Here is a 19,490-nt window from a genome sequence, read left to right on the forward strand (position 1 = left end):
CTTTCGAGCATAGGTCTATTTTGAAACCTTTCACCAGCATTTGGTTATGTTTCAGCAACATGAGTTTATCAATATAAGAGAAGAAGAAAAAACTAAATAAACTGACATTTTACTTCTGAACAATGGGGATTATTTGAGTGAAGTAAAAGTCAATAAGTTTTGCAATGTTCTGGTCCCATGCACTGTCTTGAAGAACCCTAACTATGGCAATGTCCTTGGTGGTCCACACAACAAAGTCACAGGCGGATTTGTTCTGAATATGTAGCTGTCCCTGTACTTGATCATAATAGATGTGATCTTCCTTTAGCTTGTACATCTGTCTGCCATCATGAACCTGGAAGTCTAGCAATATAAAATTCATATGAGTCAATGAATTTTTTTTCAATTTGCTATAGGAGATAACTAATTCAAGAATATGAAATACCTAAACAGAAGTCTTTGATTGATAAAATGGCCTCAGGAATAGTCATATTCCTGGCACTGAAAGGACATTTAACTTCCAAAATCTCTGGCATCAATTTCATTGTCTCCAGTATGTCTGTCAGTTGAGCTACTTGATGGTTATATTTATGCGTTGCTGCACGGCGGATAATCCCATCAGGACTTGCCCCTAAAACACCACTTTCATGTAGCCACACCCCTGAAAAGGTTTGGACACAATGTTGTGTATTGACTTATAAAATTGTATACTGAGTCTGTGTATTTTAAGCAAAAATATGAAATAATCTCTTGGTATAATGTAGCATTTACTGTAACATAACTATCATAAAAAGAAAATTATACCTGTTTCTTCAACAACTGCATCACCGTATGAGCAATACTTTGCTTTGGCAACTGACTCATTGTTGATACCCCATAGAATGGCATCTTTTGTTGACAAATCATAAGAGCCCAGAACCTGTTTGAATAATGATGGAGGAAACCTGAAACAATATTACCAAAATGATTTAAATACACATTGAGGTGTAAAACATACTTTAGGATTTATTTTCAACATGATCAATCTGATTCAATATTAAATTTATTAAAGAAGAATGACGTTTTACCTATTTCATCGGATAGCAGCAAGCACTTTACCAAAGTTGGATGCAGTTAAGCGGTTTTTCCTGACCAAAGCCCAAAGATGGTTGTTCCTCTGCCCAACAGTCAATTGTGCAACCTGAAATTACACGAGTTATTCTAATGTTATTTAAATTTTTTCTACTAAAATATTTTTATCTATTGCCTTTGAACTGACTTCATCAATTTTTTTTTACCTAAGGATATGACTAACTGTACATGTATCTACCTGCTCTATTTTCTCCCTTTGGATAGCAAGATTTGTCTTCAACCACTGTATCTTGTCTGTAGCACTAGTGTAAGCTTCTCCCAGCAATAAATCTTCTACATAAGGAATATCCAGTGTAGGGGATGGGGGTTCTTTTGACACTATCCACAGCATAGCTACATGTAAAATTTGTGTTCATGAATGATTTACAATCAATTTATGAATAATTATTCATGAAATTTTAACATCAATAGAGAAATATGAGTTTTAAACTATATATATATGCTAGAAGATAATGATTTCCAATTTAATACAATGTACAACATGTTTATGTTTTATGCCATTATTGATAAACTTAAGCGATGGAATGTTGCATTACAACAAATAAATCTTCTAGTAGGAAAATAAATCTCAAAACAAACTTTAGAATATGATACATGTTAATAACAATAAAAATGAAAACATGTACCAACTGCACTCAAAGCCCATTGTTGTTAAAGTTTTGATATGATGTAAAATCACACTTTTTTGTTCAGCATAAAACTGAACTACTTAATATCAATAGTCCCTATTATAGGGTAGAAAATCCAGCATTGAGTATTTGTAGGCCCAGTATTCAAATATGAAACAATTGAACATTTTAAAACAAAAACGAAATCACCAAAAAAACAACAACATATTTTCGAGCATAATCTTAAACCTGAAAATCGACCAAGAGCATTAAGTTTATCACACAGGAAAGCAACATCTGTATCATCAACTGGTCTTGATGTAGCCCTAACAGAACAAAGTAATTAGATAGCATATTAAGTCTCTTGAACCCAATACTGTTTAGAACAATGCAAAAAAAATAAATAATTTTAGAATATAAAAATCTATTATATCCATGGGACATCTAAAGTTCACTCCATATAACCGTAATACCAGCATAAAAAGATAAGCAGATGATTTTATCAACAAGTTTATAATGATAAATAGTTCAACTACCCATTTAATTGACACACTATTTCATAAAATATGATACTTTAAGATAATTTGTTTACTTTCTTCATATTCTTAAGAATACCTGTAATTGGCCACTTTTTGTGAAGGTGGAAAAAGCTCATCCATAGTGGTTGTTTTCTTTGGTGGTGCTTTCTTAGGATGCTGGATCCAAGAAGCCCTCACATCCGTCTTGCTAACATTCTTATAGCTAAATAGAATATTATAAAGTTTTATAACTATTCATATATTAAAAAAATCTAAGGCATGCATACTTTCAACATTTCATACCCATATAAAAGGAGAGATGCCTTGTGGTGACATTTATCCTGCCCGTTCACACAATCACATATGCTGTCAGAAACTGTGTGATTATCCCCTAATGTGACCTAAATGAAGGAACAGAATGAATACTTTCTGACAAGTTAAAAAAAAATAATTAGTAATATTGAGGTGAAAATTGACACAGAACGTGCACTTACACTGACGTGGTAACTTCTGTCTCTCATACTGACTTGAACTCTTCCCTGGGCGTAATTAAGTTCGGGATCGAACATAAACTTTAGTACATGGTCTGCTTTTACCGCTAACTCGGACTTTTGATGAAGTTTTTTGGTTCCAGACACGTAATTCAACCAATATAGGATGGAAAATGCCATCCTGTTATCTATTTACCGTTACCACGTGGATTTGTTTATCTCCAGTAGCTAAAATCTCGTTCAATCTCGTCAAATTACGCACTTCCGCTTTCTCGCCCTATTTAGTGGGTGTGTCACGTGATGAGTGTTTACATAATTATTTTTGGGGTTTACGCCCGAACAGCGAGTTCTCCACACTCTGCTAGATTGACAGCCTAATCAACGCATCACATTGTACACGGATTACAGTGCGTGTGCTACTTTCATTGTCCAGACGATCTGACATGTCAAATAATACGTAAACACTGGACATCTGAACAGGTGAGACTCTATGTGGTTAATGTATAATAGTACAACGTATTTGCTAGATCAGATATGGGGTTGTGATCCGGATTTCAATAGAAAACATGTTATGAGGTGTGCAATATTAGTACCTTGTTTAAGAATCATATCTATAGATCGATCAATCATATCTATAGATTAATCAATCATATCTATAGATCAATAAATATTTCACTTCGGGTTAGCGGACAGGATGTTAATCAACGATGGGAAAGATAAGTTATAAACTAAAAGAAAGGAATAGAGAACCATGTACGACATTTTTGTTTAATTCACTTGCGCATTCTCACGGTATTTTGGTGATGTGTTTAATACGCATATAAATCAAAACAACATTGAACACGATAAACACTGCAAATACAACACAACAACAGCGAACTTGATAGGTATGTTGTTCCTGTGGTTAACGTGCATTTAAAACATCATAGGATTGGTTATATTGGTAGAACTGTAATTCGGTAAACTAGGTATGTTGATACACTTAATTACATCCGACACGAATATATAGAATATAGATTAAATATAGATGAAATATTTATAATTTTCTGTTATTTCTGTCGGAATTCCCTGTCATTAACGCAGACTTACGATATTTAGGTATCGCACCGGTAATTGTCCAATCAAAATGAACTTAGTCAATTGTAGTTCCATATATTTTAAAGAAATTTTTTTCTTGCGCGATTTTTCTCATTTCCTCTTCTTTTCTCTTAATTTTTGTACCCCTGATTAGGACATTTTGTGTAATTTGTAGAAATAACCAAGTGTATTTGCTGTTGGTACCTGAGGCTACTTCCTGAGGTGCACTCCAGCTGTTTACACACATGTGAAAAACAGGTGGATTTGAGGGTAGTCTTGTTTGCGGGTAATTTTCGAAAATGCCACGTACGGTATTGTTTTTCGGGTGTCGGCAGACGAGACAGGTAACATAGAACATTTCCGACTGCGTTATTCGGCATCAATTTTGCAAACTGATTTTTAATGATTTTTCCCCTCTATAGTAATATATAGTGAAAATAGTTACCGGTGTGATACCTTCATCAAGATTGATAAGCACTGTTCATAATTAATACATTCATGAGGAAATGACTATTATCACAATATGTAAAGATACCAAAGGCAACACAAATTTTGTAAGTTTATGAGAATTTGATAATAGAATAGCCCAAACAAATATTGATAATCACCACCTCTCTTTGATAGAAGTGTCACTCGCGTAGAAGAGGAAATAAATGATAATTTCATATTTGAATTCAGTGGCGTAATTTGAAAAAAATTATTCTTGATATGGTCAGTTTAATATATACCAACGGCTGATATAAACAAAATTTAGGCTTTCAGAATTATATCCTTATTTACATAGCCAGTCTATACTCCATGTATACAGCTTTTACCCACCAAAGCTATCAACAGAATACTGAACGTACCTCCATCACAAAAGAGCCGATATCTCGGAAATTGCGTATTGGCCATCCTTCGATCGAGTTTGATTGATTGATTGTATTTTGTTTAACGTCCGGATCCCACTCGAGAATTTTCCACTCATAAAGAGATATCACCATTGCCCGTGAGGGGCTGCAAATTTAGGCGTGTGTTTGGCGCTTACGGCCTTTGAGCAGGGAGATCTTTATCGTGACACACCCCTACTGTGACACGGGGCCTCGTTTTTTTGCGGTCTCATCCGAAGGACCGCCCCATTTAGTCAACTCTTACAACAAGCAAGGGATACTGGGTACCTATTTTATCCCGGATCCCCACGGGAATCGAGTTCGATGATACTATAATTCAACACCTGCTACTTCAGTTCGTGATATAAGGAACAATTACTGTACATTTATCATGCAAGATCTTATCGACAGTGAGTAGACATAATAATCAATCAGATCAGTTTGGAAATTGATGGAACTATCAAACGTTTTATCATTTGATCGAAGAATTCCGTGCTCTCCGATTTGCTGATATCCAACAATCTCGAGGAACTAAAGCTTTCTGTTCACCAGCACGTGCCTTCGAACTTAAATACAATATGATGAAACATTTTATGTGTCCATCATGCATCGGATCAGAAATAAATTGGGAATTTCATTTGAGACGATTTTCATTGTTCAATGTAAACTCGTGCTTCTACGCACTTGCGACTATCTTGCAAGTAAAGATAACGAACAGTGATCAATCTCATAATTTTCTCTAAAGAATGCATATTCAAGAGTAGGGCAAACACGGATTCCTGGTCACACCAGAGGTGGGATCAGGTGCCAAGGAGGAGTAAGCAACCCCTGTTGACCGGTCACACCCGCCGTGAGTCGACCTGATGACAGATTGTATTTGAGAAATTCTTCTACTAGACCAGTACTCAAAAATGGCTAACCATTGCTACTCCATTCCTGTAATTTCTAGACTTTATTTTGTTAATGAATAAGAACAAGAAAACAAGAAAATTTGTTGACACAAGCGTCAAATTCGGCCGCAACTACTTGGTAACTATCAGAAAAGGAACTGTGATCAATCTCATAAATACCACAATGAATATGAGATTGTATGAAGGTAGGGCAAACACGAATACCTGGAAATATCAGAAATAGGAGCAGATGCCCAGGAGTAAGCATCCCCTGTTAACTATAACTAAGCAAACCATTTAGAAACCTTCATGTTTTTATATCGAAGATGAGTTTTTTCGTGCGGTAGTCCTTCACTGGCATACTACAGGTACTGTACACATCAATGTATTTAGTAGCTTTCAAAATACTCATATGTAGAATGTATTTAACTAAATATAATAAAGAATAGCTATTTCAACTTTTAACTACAAACTCTGATTACATGAATTAAAACCATAAAACTAATTGTCACTTTCAATGCGAAAATAAATAGCACGAATTAACAGATCCCGGACACCGAAAATCATTATTGATATTCATTAAAAAATAGTTATTAGGTATATATAAAAAAAAAAAAAAACAATAAAAAAACAACAACAACAAAAACACAACGTAATTCAATTCATTGAAATGATGATTATGGCTTTGGATATATATAATTCAGTTTATTATTTCATAATTCCAATGTTATTTATTACAATTGTTTTGATTGGACAAAAATAAAGTTGAACAAGAGTTTATACATCAATAAATCCGAAAACGCGATGTTTACATACACGCCTGAAAACAAATAACATAGTGCGGAGAAACTATTCAAATTTTTGCAATTGTAAATAAAGTGAATGAATTGGAATTATAAGAATCAAACATTCTTTTTGAAGAATTTATCGATGTGTATTTTCCGGACATTTTACTCACAAACTTAACATAAAAGTCTTCACACTTTTATTCAGTTTGTGATTAAAATGTCCGGAGTTTACACATCGATAAATTCTTCAAAAAGAATGTTTAATCCTATAATAAGTGTAGGCCCACAGTAAATCACAGTCGTTTTTCAAAACCTTAACAAATAATCGTCCGCCTCCTGGCAGCCGATGACAAACTTTTATCATGATAAAATCCTCGATATTTACCTTGTTTTTAACTTCAAGACAGATTCAAGGTCAATCTTATTTACTTTCCATGTGTCCCATTTTCAACATGATTCATACAGCTGTTAGATAAACAATTTTGATTTGTTTCGTGAAATTCTTCATTAATAATTCCTAAACTGGACTTCATCATTTCATAAATGAACTTAGAAATGTCCATATTTCTTGAATTTCGAAATTTAAAAGAGGGCTGTCCCAAAGGTTGGTTGGTTTATATTGTTTAACGTCCCTCTTGAGAACTTTTCACTCATATGGAGACGTCACCATTGCCGGTGAAGGGCCGCAAAATTTAAATCTATGCTCGGTGCTTACGGCCTTTGAGGGGTCTTTATCGTGCCACCTCTGCTGTGACCTCATCCGAAGGGCCGCCCCCATTTAGTCGCCTCTTAGGATAAGCAAGGGGTACTGAGAACCTATTCTAACCCGGATCCCAACGGAATGCTGTCCTAAAGGTTTTTGGTTTGATATGATTAATGGATCCATGCTACTATAGATAAATAAGTAATCAGTTCATCTCCCAGATAGTTTCAATATCTTACTCTAGTACATTTTCTAATCCTGTTCCATGTAAAACGTATACGGTACCAATTTTGATGTACCTGATGCGCATTTCGACAAATAATGCTCACGGTCTCTTCGGTAATATTCAATCCGAAATATTGGAAATCCGAAATAACAATAAACTTGTGGGAACTAAAAAGAAAAACAGAGTGCCAAAGACTGGAGTCAAATTCGTCTAAGGATCAGACCTATGCATGAGGGAGATCATCCTTAATTTTGAAATGAATTTCTAAATTTTGTCACAGCAATTGAATATACATTCGTATTTTCAAGCTGGTAACGAAGTACTTCGCTACTGGGCTGTAGAAACCTTCGGGGACTAACAGTCCACCTGCAGAGGCCTCGACTCAGGGGTCTTAATGTGAAACTTATACGGTACCAATTTTGATGCAGCAGATGCGCATTTCAACATCTAATGTCTCTTCAGTGATGCTCAAGCCGAAATATTGGAAATCTGAAATAACGATAAACTCGTAAGAACTAAAAAGAAAAACAAAGTGCCAAAGACTGGAGTCAAATTCGTCTTACGATCAGACCAATGCATGAGGGAGATAATCCTTAATTTTGAAATGGATTTCTAAATTTTATCACAGCAATCAAATATAAATCCGTATTTTAAAGCTAGTAACGAAGTACTTAGCTACTGGGCAGTAGAGACTCTGACGAATTGATGTGTTATTCATGCTTTATGATTAATTCATATAATCGATGTCTTTAACTTGTGACAAAATGCATCGATAGCATCATCTATGGCAAATGACCGAGATATCTCATTTAGATAACGTTGAGTCCACTGCGTTATCACAAGCGTTATAACCACCGGGTCAAACCTGTAAATTAGTCGTCAATTGTTGCGTGGTTTTACTGATCTAATGATCACTATGAGCTAATGCAAAACAAAGTTTTCCCGCTTTTTATGACGTACAATATTTGCGGTTTACTTGATATGATCCTTGTGTTAGAACTATTTTGCTGCTTTGAATCATTCTATTTCTATATGCAGATGAAAAACAGCTATCATGTCAGACTACAAGAGTATAACCTTTGGTGTGAACCTCGTTGAAGCATCAAAAGCAGAATATGACTTTTTACTTGAGGTCCAAAATCTGGATTGCCTTAGAGACGATGATGTGCTCCGTAATTCCATGCGTCGTTACGAAATGCTTTGGCTTCCCCTGGTCAGCTCCCAAGGCAAGAGCATTCAGTCCGAATATTTACATCCACCAATTGACATAGCCTGGGTATGGCATTGTCACATGCTAGCTCCACATAAGTATGCCGAATATTGCAAGTCGCAATATGGAAGAGTTCTTGATCACTCGGTGATAAAGTCGATGGCTGGACACGAGTTAACGCAGAATATCTGGTATAAAACTTATCCCAGCGAGCCATTTCTTCTTAACCAAGAAATAGAGCATGGAAAACTTCCACAAGTTTCAATGTCTTATAAATCACGTATGTCGTATGATCTTTTGGCAGCCATCCATCGACAGCAGGACTTTTTCTACAATGTTCATCTACCTCATTACCGAGACACCAAATTCTTACATTCTGCGTTGACTAGGTACCAGAAGTTCCTGTATCTGAAGAAGAAAAATCCCTCCGACTTCCTTGTACCTTGTTACGATATTGATTTGATCTGGCACACTCATCAACTTCATCCAGTTGATTATGCGAAAGTTACTTGCTCATTGCTTGGCCGTGTGCTTGTCCATGACGACACAGTGACCGATAGAAATCCAGAGTCCAAACTTTCGTTGTCTGATGAAAATACAAGAAAATTGTGGCGCGAGGAATACAATGAATCGTTTTCCAATTTTGGTGCCATGTATCGAGGCGATTCTCCAAGAAATAAACTTTATCGCCTCACCCGGCAAGATATCGAAACAATGTGTGGCAGAAAAGCTAATGTCGTTATTCAAGAAATATCTGTAATGTCACCAAATAAAATTGGTGCGAAAAATATCAAATTGAAAATCTACAAGACCGATGCTATATGTCGGAGTAATCAATTTATAAAAAAACTGACAGGTAAAATTGGAAATTTGACATGGAGTAACCAGGACATAAGCTTTGCATATGGTCCCTACAACCCCACACTAGTTTTTGAACTTTCAACCAGGACTGGCATATTTGGTGGATATTCTATAAAGATTGCTGGATTTCAAGAAAAATTTGGTCTTTATCTCAACCGCCCAGGACTCGAGAGAGGTAGTGAATTTCAGTTTGAAAGAGATATGCAGGTATCAAAGGCATTATCGGCAGCGAAATGTTTCGTAAGAGGAACAATTTCACGCCCCGTTCCTGATGACATTGTCCTCTCTTTGGATCCTGGTAATTATGAAGAAGCAAACATGCCAACAGATGTAGAACAATTATGGGGACCAGTTCCTTTGCCAAAGTCCAATGCACAAAATATTTGCCAAGTGGCTTCTCACAGGTAACTTACTGATATTGAAACATAAATTCCCTATGTTTAAGATATTACAAATGAGACCGGAAAGCACCTAAAATTATATATAATCAATTCATTACGTTTACGCTGAGCCTGTTTGGTGAAATAGCCTTCTGAAAAACAATAATTATTTATTCTATATTTTATGCACCAGTGCATGCATTCTGGTCAATGATTCTGGGGTAGTAAACTGTCGTTCATCTATATATCTGGTGTTAGTAAAACACTACTTGTTTGTAAATAAGTTTTCAAACACCACTCAATATCATAAATTTCACAGTCTTAAAAAAGAAAAATGTCCATTGCTTATTATAATTATGCCATTAATAGTTTGACTGCTTGATGTTGAGGAGTAATTATAATTGATTCTTATACGCCAATCAATAGACGGGACGTATTATGTTATGGCGCTGTCCGTCCGTCTGGCTGTATGGATGGCTGTCCCTCCGTCCAGAGTCATGTTTGTCGAACTTTTTTACCGTCCGGATGCATATACAACTTTGAAATTTGGTCACAATTTCTCCCTCAAGAATTGTAAGAGTGAGTTTGCATTTCAGCTGGATTGGTCCATCCTTGACCTACATGTACTTTAAGGCTATAAATAAGGCTACATTAAGGCTACATTAGGACTAAAAGTAGGTCAAACAGTTTTCCGGGGCTTCTTTTTCATTATGGATACAGATATTGCCCTGAAATTTAGTAACAGACTTCCTCTTGGAGAATTACAAGATTAATTTGAATTTCAGATGGATTGGTCCATCTTTGACCTACTTTTGGGCTAAAAATAGGTCAAGCAGTTTTCTGAGCTTTTTTCATTACGAATGCAGATATTGCACTGAAATTTTGTCACAGGCTTCCTATTGGAGGAATACAAGTTCAGTATGCATTTCAGCCTGATTGGTCTATCCTTGACCTAGTTTTGTGCTAAAAATAGGGCAACAGTTTCCCAGGCTTTTTTCATTACAGTTACAGATATTGCCCTGATATTTAGTCAAAGGCTTCCTCTCAGAGGAAGACAAGTGCAGTTAGCATTTCAGCTGAATTGGCGCACTATGACCTACAGTACTTTAGAGGTAGAATAGGTCAAACAGTTTTCTAAAAAAAAAAATTAGTATGGTCACAGGTACATGTATTGCTCTGAAATTTAGTCACAACCTCCCTATCCGAGAAATGCATAATCAGTTCACATTTCAAAAATTTCAACTTAATTGGTGCACCTTTACTTACTTTGGGGCTAAAATTAGATCAAATGGTTTCCTGGACTTTTTATCATCATAGATAGATATTGCACCGACATTTTGTCACAACCTCACTCTCAGAGAAATACATAATCAGTTCACATGTCAGAGGGATTGGTGCACCATGACCCACATTAAGGCTTTTCTATTCAGAATATGTGTCGTATCAATTCAGAGTGCACAATATGCTTCCAGGTGTATACTGCGGTACTCTTGTTAATTTATTCTGATGGTTTTGGTCATACCTCGCTGGCACCAAAGTATCGAAGACGACGAAATATTAAAAATAAATTGTTCCCCCTTGACCCATAAATCTTATATATATCACTATTGGTTGCAATTGATTCAGCCATTCCAGAGAATAACATTACCTCAAAATGTTGAAAAGTTTAGGACTGACGGACGACTAACGACATGCGATGCACACCGAAGGACAAGAACAGATATCAAGAGGTCACCTGTCCTTACCAAAAATGCATAGTTTGCTGCAAATGTACCGCAAGGTTGTGCCAAAAAATATATGTAACAGAGCTGTTTACCAGAAGTGTGCGGCTAATGCTGCTAGCGGCACACAGTGTGCCACTAGTGGCACAATGTGCCAGAAGTGCACCACAACTTTTCCTCTAAGATTTAGAACTGAAACAATGTGTTAGAAGTTCACTACAACATTTTCTTTAGTATTTAGAATCACAACAATGTACATGAAGTTCTAATAGTATCACGAATTCTAACCAAGTCCAATAAGTTCATCATAATTTTTCATTATTATTTGAAATTCAATTATGTAATCTTTTCTTGAACAATTTTGGACAACTGTTCTCGATGAATTAAAAAATTAATTGACTCTTTATATTATCTCAGTTGAACCTATAAAGTATAGATCTGCAAAATACTTAATTCTTGAAATGTTCATGAAATGCTCCTGAAATTGGTCTTCGAATTAATGACGACTTTTTCAGGAACTTTGGTTTTTGATTTCTTTATGAATTCACGAATATTTTAGATTCTGTTAAGAACCAAATATTAATTTTTGTGTGTAAAGAGGATGCTTTGTCAGTGAGTAGCATCAGAGTATACTGAAATTATGATATATAGTATTAATCCGATAGTCAACGCGCTTGAAATCCAGTGTCCAAAGTACATGTCTGATAAGTACATTCGGACAATATATGCAACTATTGATGCACCTCTCTCCCCTTGTCTTAAAAAAATAAGATATCATTTATGATGATTGTTCATTATTTTTTCCTACTATTTACTCCTGGTGACCTAGTGCTTCAGTAATATGTCCATAAACATAGTTTTGATTTCAAATTGATAAATAATAAGCTAAGTGCCGAGTGAGTCAATGGTCGCGAATGAGTCGCAATTCAACAACTCAACTTTATGACAAACGGGATGATTTCAGCTTCTCCATCGTCAATTTCCCATATTCATATAGGAATATTTCATTATCACCTGTATATGGTGTTTTTATTTCTCAAATGATTCGATAGACAAGAGCTTGTTCTTATCGGGATTACAAATTAGTGAATTGGGCAAACACGGACCTATGAATATACCATAGGTGCCTAGGAGTAGTAAGCATCCACAGTTGGTCAGTTATATCCGCAGTGAGTCCTACATCTTGATCAGGTAAACGGAGTAATCTGTAATCAAAATCAGTGTGTACTCAACGGCGGTCTAACAATTGGCATGAATAACGTCAGACGTATTTGACCTTAGGACAGGTTACATGAATGCTCCGACCTATGGTATGTCCATGGGTCCGTGTTTACCCAACTCTATTTTGTATTCCCAATAACAACAAGCTTTTGTGTTTCAAATCAACAGCATATACATACTGACAAACACGTTGATGTAACTGGATTTTCAAATGCATCGTTTAAAGTCAACAATTCTATGGTCATAATAACGAATGAGTTTGCCAATACAATCTGTCATTGGGTCAGATCCTGTCTGACGTGTTTCATACCGATTGTTTGTCGGTCATTTACACATTGATTTTTACTGCGGATTACTCCGTTTACCTGATTGATATATAGGACTCTCGGTAGGTGTGACCGGTAAAGAGGGGATGCCTACTCCTCTTATGCACCGGATTCCACCCCTGGTATGTCCAGGGGGTCCTTGTTTGCCCAACTTTTAATTGCATATTCCTTATAGGAGTTATGAGATTGATCACTGTTCGTTATCTTCACCTTTTCTTCATTTAAGTAATTTATATTTATCATTTTTCACGGTGTATGGTCAATTTGATAATTTACCGATCTTCAATACTCCTAATACTGTGTGCACTTTCTCTGGAATTCCATTAGGATACAATACAAAGTTCTGCAATGTATGCCATCAAGCATTGGGCATGAAGTTGTCAGAATTCAATCATGCTTTTGATTATAAAGTGCAGACATCAATGTATTGAGTCATAAATCTCTCCCGCTCATCTACGATAGAGAAAGTTGTGTAAAGATTTATAGTGTTCTCCATAACAACTGCAGCCAAAGCTGTATTCATGTCAGAATATAAGCCCTTGATTCACAGTATTTACTTTAAGATTAATGTAGATTGTCTCCAGCTTTCTGAGGAAAAGTGCATAATTTATATGTGTGAATATTGAATATATGTCATTCTTGTCTGCAAACGTAACTGAAGTCTGTTATTATTGGTGCACATACTTCAGTTCTGCAAATGACAGAAATAACTTTAGGTCACCTGAGTCAGGTGACCTATTGTAATTGGTCAGTGTTCTAAAATCCTGACATGGAATTATGAAAGTAAAATCTTTTGAAAGCGTTGTATGTACACCAAAAACCACAATAATTTTATCAAATTAATAGGCGTCTAAATTCATTCGATTCATTACTTTGTAAGATGAGAATTGTGGGCTACATGACTCTGTTTAAAACATTTTAGGTTGCGAGACCAAAGTGGAAATGTGGTTTTCACGTGTCGCTTGATACACAGTGTGAGTGTTATGACGTCAGTTGTTCATGTATTTTACCACGACAAAATGGCGGTAGTTGCACACGTGATCGGTTCTGACCAATTACCAATGAATTCCCAAGTATGTTTATTTCTGTTATTCTTTTATTTTACCTGTATAAACTTTACTCTGTAAAAAGCATTTAGTGATGTTTTCTTTTGTTTGCATTGGGAACAACTTTTATAGTGTTTATCAAAGTGTTTGGTTCTCTTTGATTGTTGTTAAATACATTTTGTTTCAATATTGAACCTAAAAATAATAAAAATTTCTAATATTTTCAATAAATATTTTTTTTACAAAGGTAATGGAAAACTTAACGTTAAACCCAGGAGCTGGTGAGAGGGCGATAGTTATCAAAACTGAGGAGGGGGATTCTTTGATACTCGTGGGAAAGTGGTCCGGATTTGTCCGAGGGCAAGCAGGGAAAAAAGGTACGTTTTATTTGCTCAACAGAACATTGAGCTAAACGATTGCATGAATGATCAAGTTTTATTATGTCCTTATACATTTCAAAGCAGAATTTACTCAGAAACTTGTACGTGAGAAGACAAAATCTCTTGCTTGTGGCCTTCAATTCGACATTTAGAAATATCGACGACGTTTTATTAACAAAAAGAACTTTCAGTCATATTTCAATTCGATATATCCCTGCGAGCTCGAAATAAAAGACACCACAGAGTCGTTCACTTCTGATTCATACTTTGATATTTTATTGAAAGCAGATATCATAACGGCAAACTGACAACACAACTTTATGACAAACGGATGATTTCAGCTTCTCCATCGTCACCTTCCCTTATATATGTAGCAATATTCCATTATCACCTGCATATGGTGTTTATATCTCTCAACTGATTCGATACGCAAGACCTTGTTCTGCGTATGGTTAGTGTTTAGATTGAGGCAAGCTACTGACAAACAAGTTGATGGTACAGGAGTTTCAGAAATCTCGTTTAATGTCAGCATTTCGCAAATTCTATGCTCGTTATAACGATCTAGTTGGTCAATACAACCTATCATTGGGTCAAATGCTATCTGACGTGTTCCATACCGATTGTTAGACCGTTCTTGGCACACTGATTTTGACTACGGATAACTCCGTTTACCTGATCAAGATATAGGGCTCACGGCGGGTGTGACCGGTTAACAGGGAATTCTTGCTCCTCCTATGCACCTAATCCCACATCTGGTGTATCCAGGGGTCCGTTTTGCCCAACTATTTATTTTGTATTGCTTATAGGAGTTTTGAGATTGATCTGATCACTGTTCGTTATCTTCAACTTTCACTTATCCTATATATTGTGGAACACTGCGTCTGAAGATGCTGCTCCACATGAGAAGTAAAGATTTGCGCTTTGTTGAACATTTACTGTATTCTGTGATGTATCTCTGTTTTAAGGGTCTTTGGAATCCAGTGTAGGTACGGTAACTGGGATTCAATCGCCCCATTGACTGGAATATACAATGCATTTAGACAGCATATTTGATTTCACCGTTTATATTGTATTGTTCTAGTGTAATTTTTTTCGCATTGATTCTTTAGCAAAATATGTAATTATATTTTGAAAAGGTTTGGATACATTGCACAGTAATGTATTTCCACTTGTGCTCTTTAGCAAATGACTATTCCAGAAATTGGTACACAATTTTTATCATTTATCCTAGTAAATTCTAAATGAGAGACACAACAGAGCCTTCCATATATACTTCATATTTAGACATCTTATTGAGCATAGATGTTAACTGCAAACTAACAACTCAACTATAAGAAAAATAGAATGAGTTCAGCTTCTATATCGTCATCTTCCCATATCTATGTAGCAATATTCCATTATCACCTTAACTTGTGTTTATGTATCTCAACTGATTCGACATTCGAGAGTTGGTTCTGTGTATGATCAATTTTGAAAGCGAGACAAGGTACCGACAAATAATTTATTATGTTAGAGGTTTCAAAAGTCTGGTTTATTTCACAAATTTTCTGGTCGCTATCATAATTATTTAATTTGCAAATTCAACCTGCCATTGGGTTGAATGCTATCTGACGTGTTTCATACCAATTGTCAGTTCGTTCTTTACCTACTGATATTGACAACGGATTACTCCGTTTACCTCACCAAGATATAGGTATTACCACGGGTGTGGCCGGTTAACATAGGATTCACTTATTCCCACTTATGACATGTCCAGGATTCCATGTTTGTCTTACCTTTAATTTTGTATTTTTATAGGATTCCACCTTTAGTATATCCAGGGATACGTGTTTGCCCAACTCCTAATTTTGTATTCCTTGTATGAGTTATGAGATTGATAACTGTTTGTTGTCTTCGCCCTTCGTTATCTTCACCCTTTTATTGATAAGAACATCAAAGTTTGTCATCTAAAGTAATTATCAAATTTGGTATTGTCTCTGTTAATCCAATGACACCATGCTTTTAATGGAAATGAATTTGTTCTAAAACGGTAAAACAATGTCGTATGGGTGTTTTAAACATGTCACAAACTGTCATAATCGCCCATTCAATGGATTGATCTATCATCCTAGGTAAAAATAATAATAATAATAACTGTTTCATATAAATCCATATGTATCAAGTACTTGAAAGTGTTAGACTGCTTTGAAAGAATAATTCATTACTATCGACATGCATTGCATTCAAAATTTCAATCTTACAGGTCAACGAGGAGTTCGTGGAAATCCTGGTCATCTCCAAGTTAATGTATATCGAGTTGATCATAAAAGCCCACCACGAAAACAAGAAATTCATTTGGGGAAAAGCATTATAGAATTTGAAGGGGTTCGATTAGACCTCGAGAAAAGCATACTAACTTGTCGCAGCAACAACGCTGGACAGGTTCCTCAATATGTGGCTCTGTCATTTGCCATCCCTCTCCTCCACGTCCTCTGTGTACCACGCCCCTCAAACTGGAAACCAGGAGATTCCCTAAAACCTAAAGTTACAAGTAGAGGTCAACGAAAAATTGAAAGATTTCCGGACGAAAACATGCCTTTTATGATGGCTGCTGGTCTTCTACTTTTGACACCCTCTAACCACTACATTTACCATACTTACGGTACCAATGTTTGTGCGGGATGTGCAGCTGGTGGAATGGTATCAGAGTCTCCTGGTATAGGATTTGAACAAGACCAGTGTGTCATCGATTCAGACGGAGGGTGTTTTGGTGGTGGTGGAGATGGCACTGATTGTGGTGGTGGTTGTGGTGGATGTGGAGGCTGTGGTGGATGCGGTGGCGGTGGCGGATGCGGTGGTGGCGGTGGATGCGGTGGTGGTGGTGGATGCGGAGGAGGGTGTGGCGGTGGTGGTTGTGGAGGAGGATGCGGAGGTTGTGGAGGTTAATTACTTATAAAGTCGTACAATGGAAGATAAAGTTACATGATATACGTCATATACAAATTTTGTGATACCAAGATAAATTAACTGCTGATCATATCATTATTCCACTGTTTGTTTTCCTGCTTGTTTCATGTATGTCTATAAGCCTCCTCACTGCATTAGTGTTGCAAAACTACTACCTATATAATGACGAAGACTTACTTAATATGTATATGATCTCTCTTTCATCATTATATAAACTAAGAACTAACTACATGTATATTTGGTATTGCTTTAGAACTGAATTCACATATACTGTGTATACGTCTTTCAACAAAAAATCCAACAACAACAATGAATTGAATATGACCCTTTTACCAGTAAAAGTGAACTTCATATCGTGTGTTTGTGTCCATTGACTGATATTTCCCATCCATAAACTTTTAACTGCAGAAAATACCCGTTATTCTGCATACACATTTTTCACGATAATTTCATATTTCTTTGTAATTCTTACCCACAATTTTCATTAACCAGTTTTGCCATTTAATATCAAGGTACTTTAGAAAATAATGTATCAAAGCGTCTCACATTTCTGTATTTTGGAGCGAAATTGAGTGTGATAGAATAATTACAATATACATTTGTATATCAATTACCTGTTGAGGTGTTTATATCTCTCAACTGATTCGATACGCAAGAGCTTGTTCTGCGTATAGTCAGTTTTTAAATCGAGGCAAGCTACTGTCAAACAAGTTGATGGTATAGGGGTTTCAACAGTCTCGATTGAAGTCAGCATTTCGTAAATGCAATGGTCGTTATATCGATCTAGTTCGTCAATATAACCTATGATTGGGTCAAATGCTGTCTGACGTGTTTCATACAGATTATTAGGCCGTTCTTGTCACACTGATTTTAACTACGGATAACTCCGTTTACCTGATCAGGATATAGGGCTCACGGCTGGTGTGACCGGTCGACAGGGGATGCTTACTCCTCCTAGGCACCTGATCCAACCTCTGGTGTGTCCAGGGGTCCGTGTTTGCCCAACGATCTATTTTGTATTGCTTACAGGAGTTATGAGATTGATCACTGTTCGTTATCTTCGCCTTTCATGTACCAATAAGTGATCATCTTATGCAAATGTGCTGGGTACCATGGATAGTGACCTTTGATCTTGAACGTTATGTTCACATAATGTTTTAAGCTTTTATGGGTAAATTCCTCAAGTCAATGTCTCTTGTTCCTAGTTTGTGGCTTTGAAATTACCCATATATGATGTACCTTTTGTTTTACAATATTTTAAAGATTAAGAATTAAAGCTCATAAGATGGTGCTGTATATACCATCCCTCAATGGAAATGGTGCACTAGTCGACTCTAAGGCCCTTGAGGCCTTTGATATAGGGCTGATGGTGGATGTGATCGGTCGACAGGAGACATTTACTCCTTCTAGGCACCTTATGTCACGCCTGGCTTATCCAGGGGTCCGTGTTTGCCCAACTACCTATTTTGTGTATCTTCTCAATGTTATGTGATTGATTGCTGTTTGTTATCTTAACCTTTTCATAAACCAATTTACGACAAAGTCGCAAGTCTTGAATTGTATTACACTGTTATTAGTTTAAATGAATGAACTAAAACATTTACAGTAAACAACCCCCCTCAAAATGCAGCATTTTCAAAATTTGAATCGAGATAAATATTTTCAACGCGATAGCTGTAAAGGGGGTATGAACACGATTTTTTCGGATCGATCGAAATTGAAAGTTCTTGTTATCGAAATAAAGGTCTTTCATTAAAAAAGATAGATAAATAATATATTTTCATCACTTTGTATTAACATAACATTTGGCTCCCAAAATCGTGTTTACTAACACGCTTGTCATAGTCAGATTTCTATAAAAAAAAAAAATTTAAAAAAAAGGGGGGGGGTATGTAAAAACACTCCACAATTCGACATATCAATGATAAATCAATATAGGAAACAAGCTCAAATAAGAGAGAAAAGACAGGTTTCGTTGTAAACTTTTCTTTCACCGAAGCCGTCAACTAGCTGAGTTTTTAATCAAATGTGTAAATAATTTTGTACCAAAATCGGGTCCATGCCCCTTGAGTGATAAATATATAATATGTTTCGACCAATGAAATAGGTACTGAACCAG

At 36.1% G+C, this 19,490-nt stretch overlaps 1 protein-coding gene and 1 pseudogene across 1 annotated transcript; one reads left to right on the forward strand and one right to left on the reverse strand.

Moving 5' to 3' along the window:
• Positions 1-93: 93 nt before the first annotated feature.
• On the reverse strand, positions 94-3,023 carry LOC125645790 (uncharacterized; annotated as a pseudogene).
• Positions 3,006-18,916, forward strand: LOC125658077 (uncharacterized). The gene is made up of 5 exons (XM_048889162.2): positions 3,006-3,207; positions 8,319-9,755; positions 13,922-14,072; positions 14,293-14,422; positions 16,668-18,916. Exons 2-5 carry the CDS (start codon positions 8,335-8,337, stop codon positions 17,348-17,350), a joined length of 2,385 nt encoding a protein of 794 aa, XP_048745119.2. The 5' UTR covers positions 3,006-3,207; positions 8,319-8,334; the 3' UTR covers positions 17,351-18,916.
• The last annotated feature ends 574 nt before the right edge of the window (positions 18,917-19,490 follow it).

Source organism: Ostrea edulis, chromosome 9 (genome assembly GCF_947568905.1).
Source record: "Ostrea edulis chromosome 9, xbOstEdul1.1, whole genome shotgun sequence".
NCBI classification, from domain to species: Eukaryota; Metazoa; Mollusca; class Bivalvia; order Ostreida; family Ostreidae; genus Ostrea; species Ostrea edulis.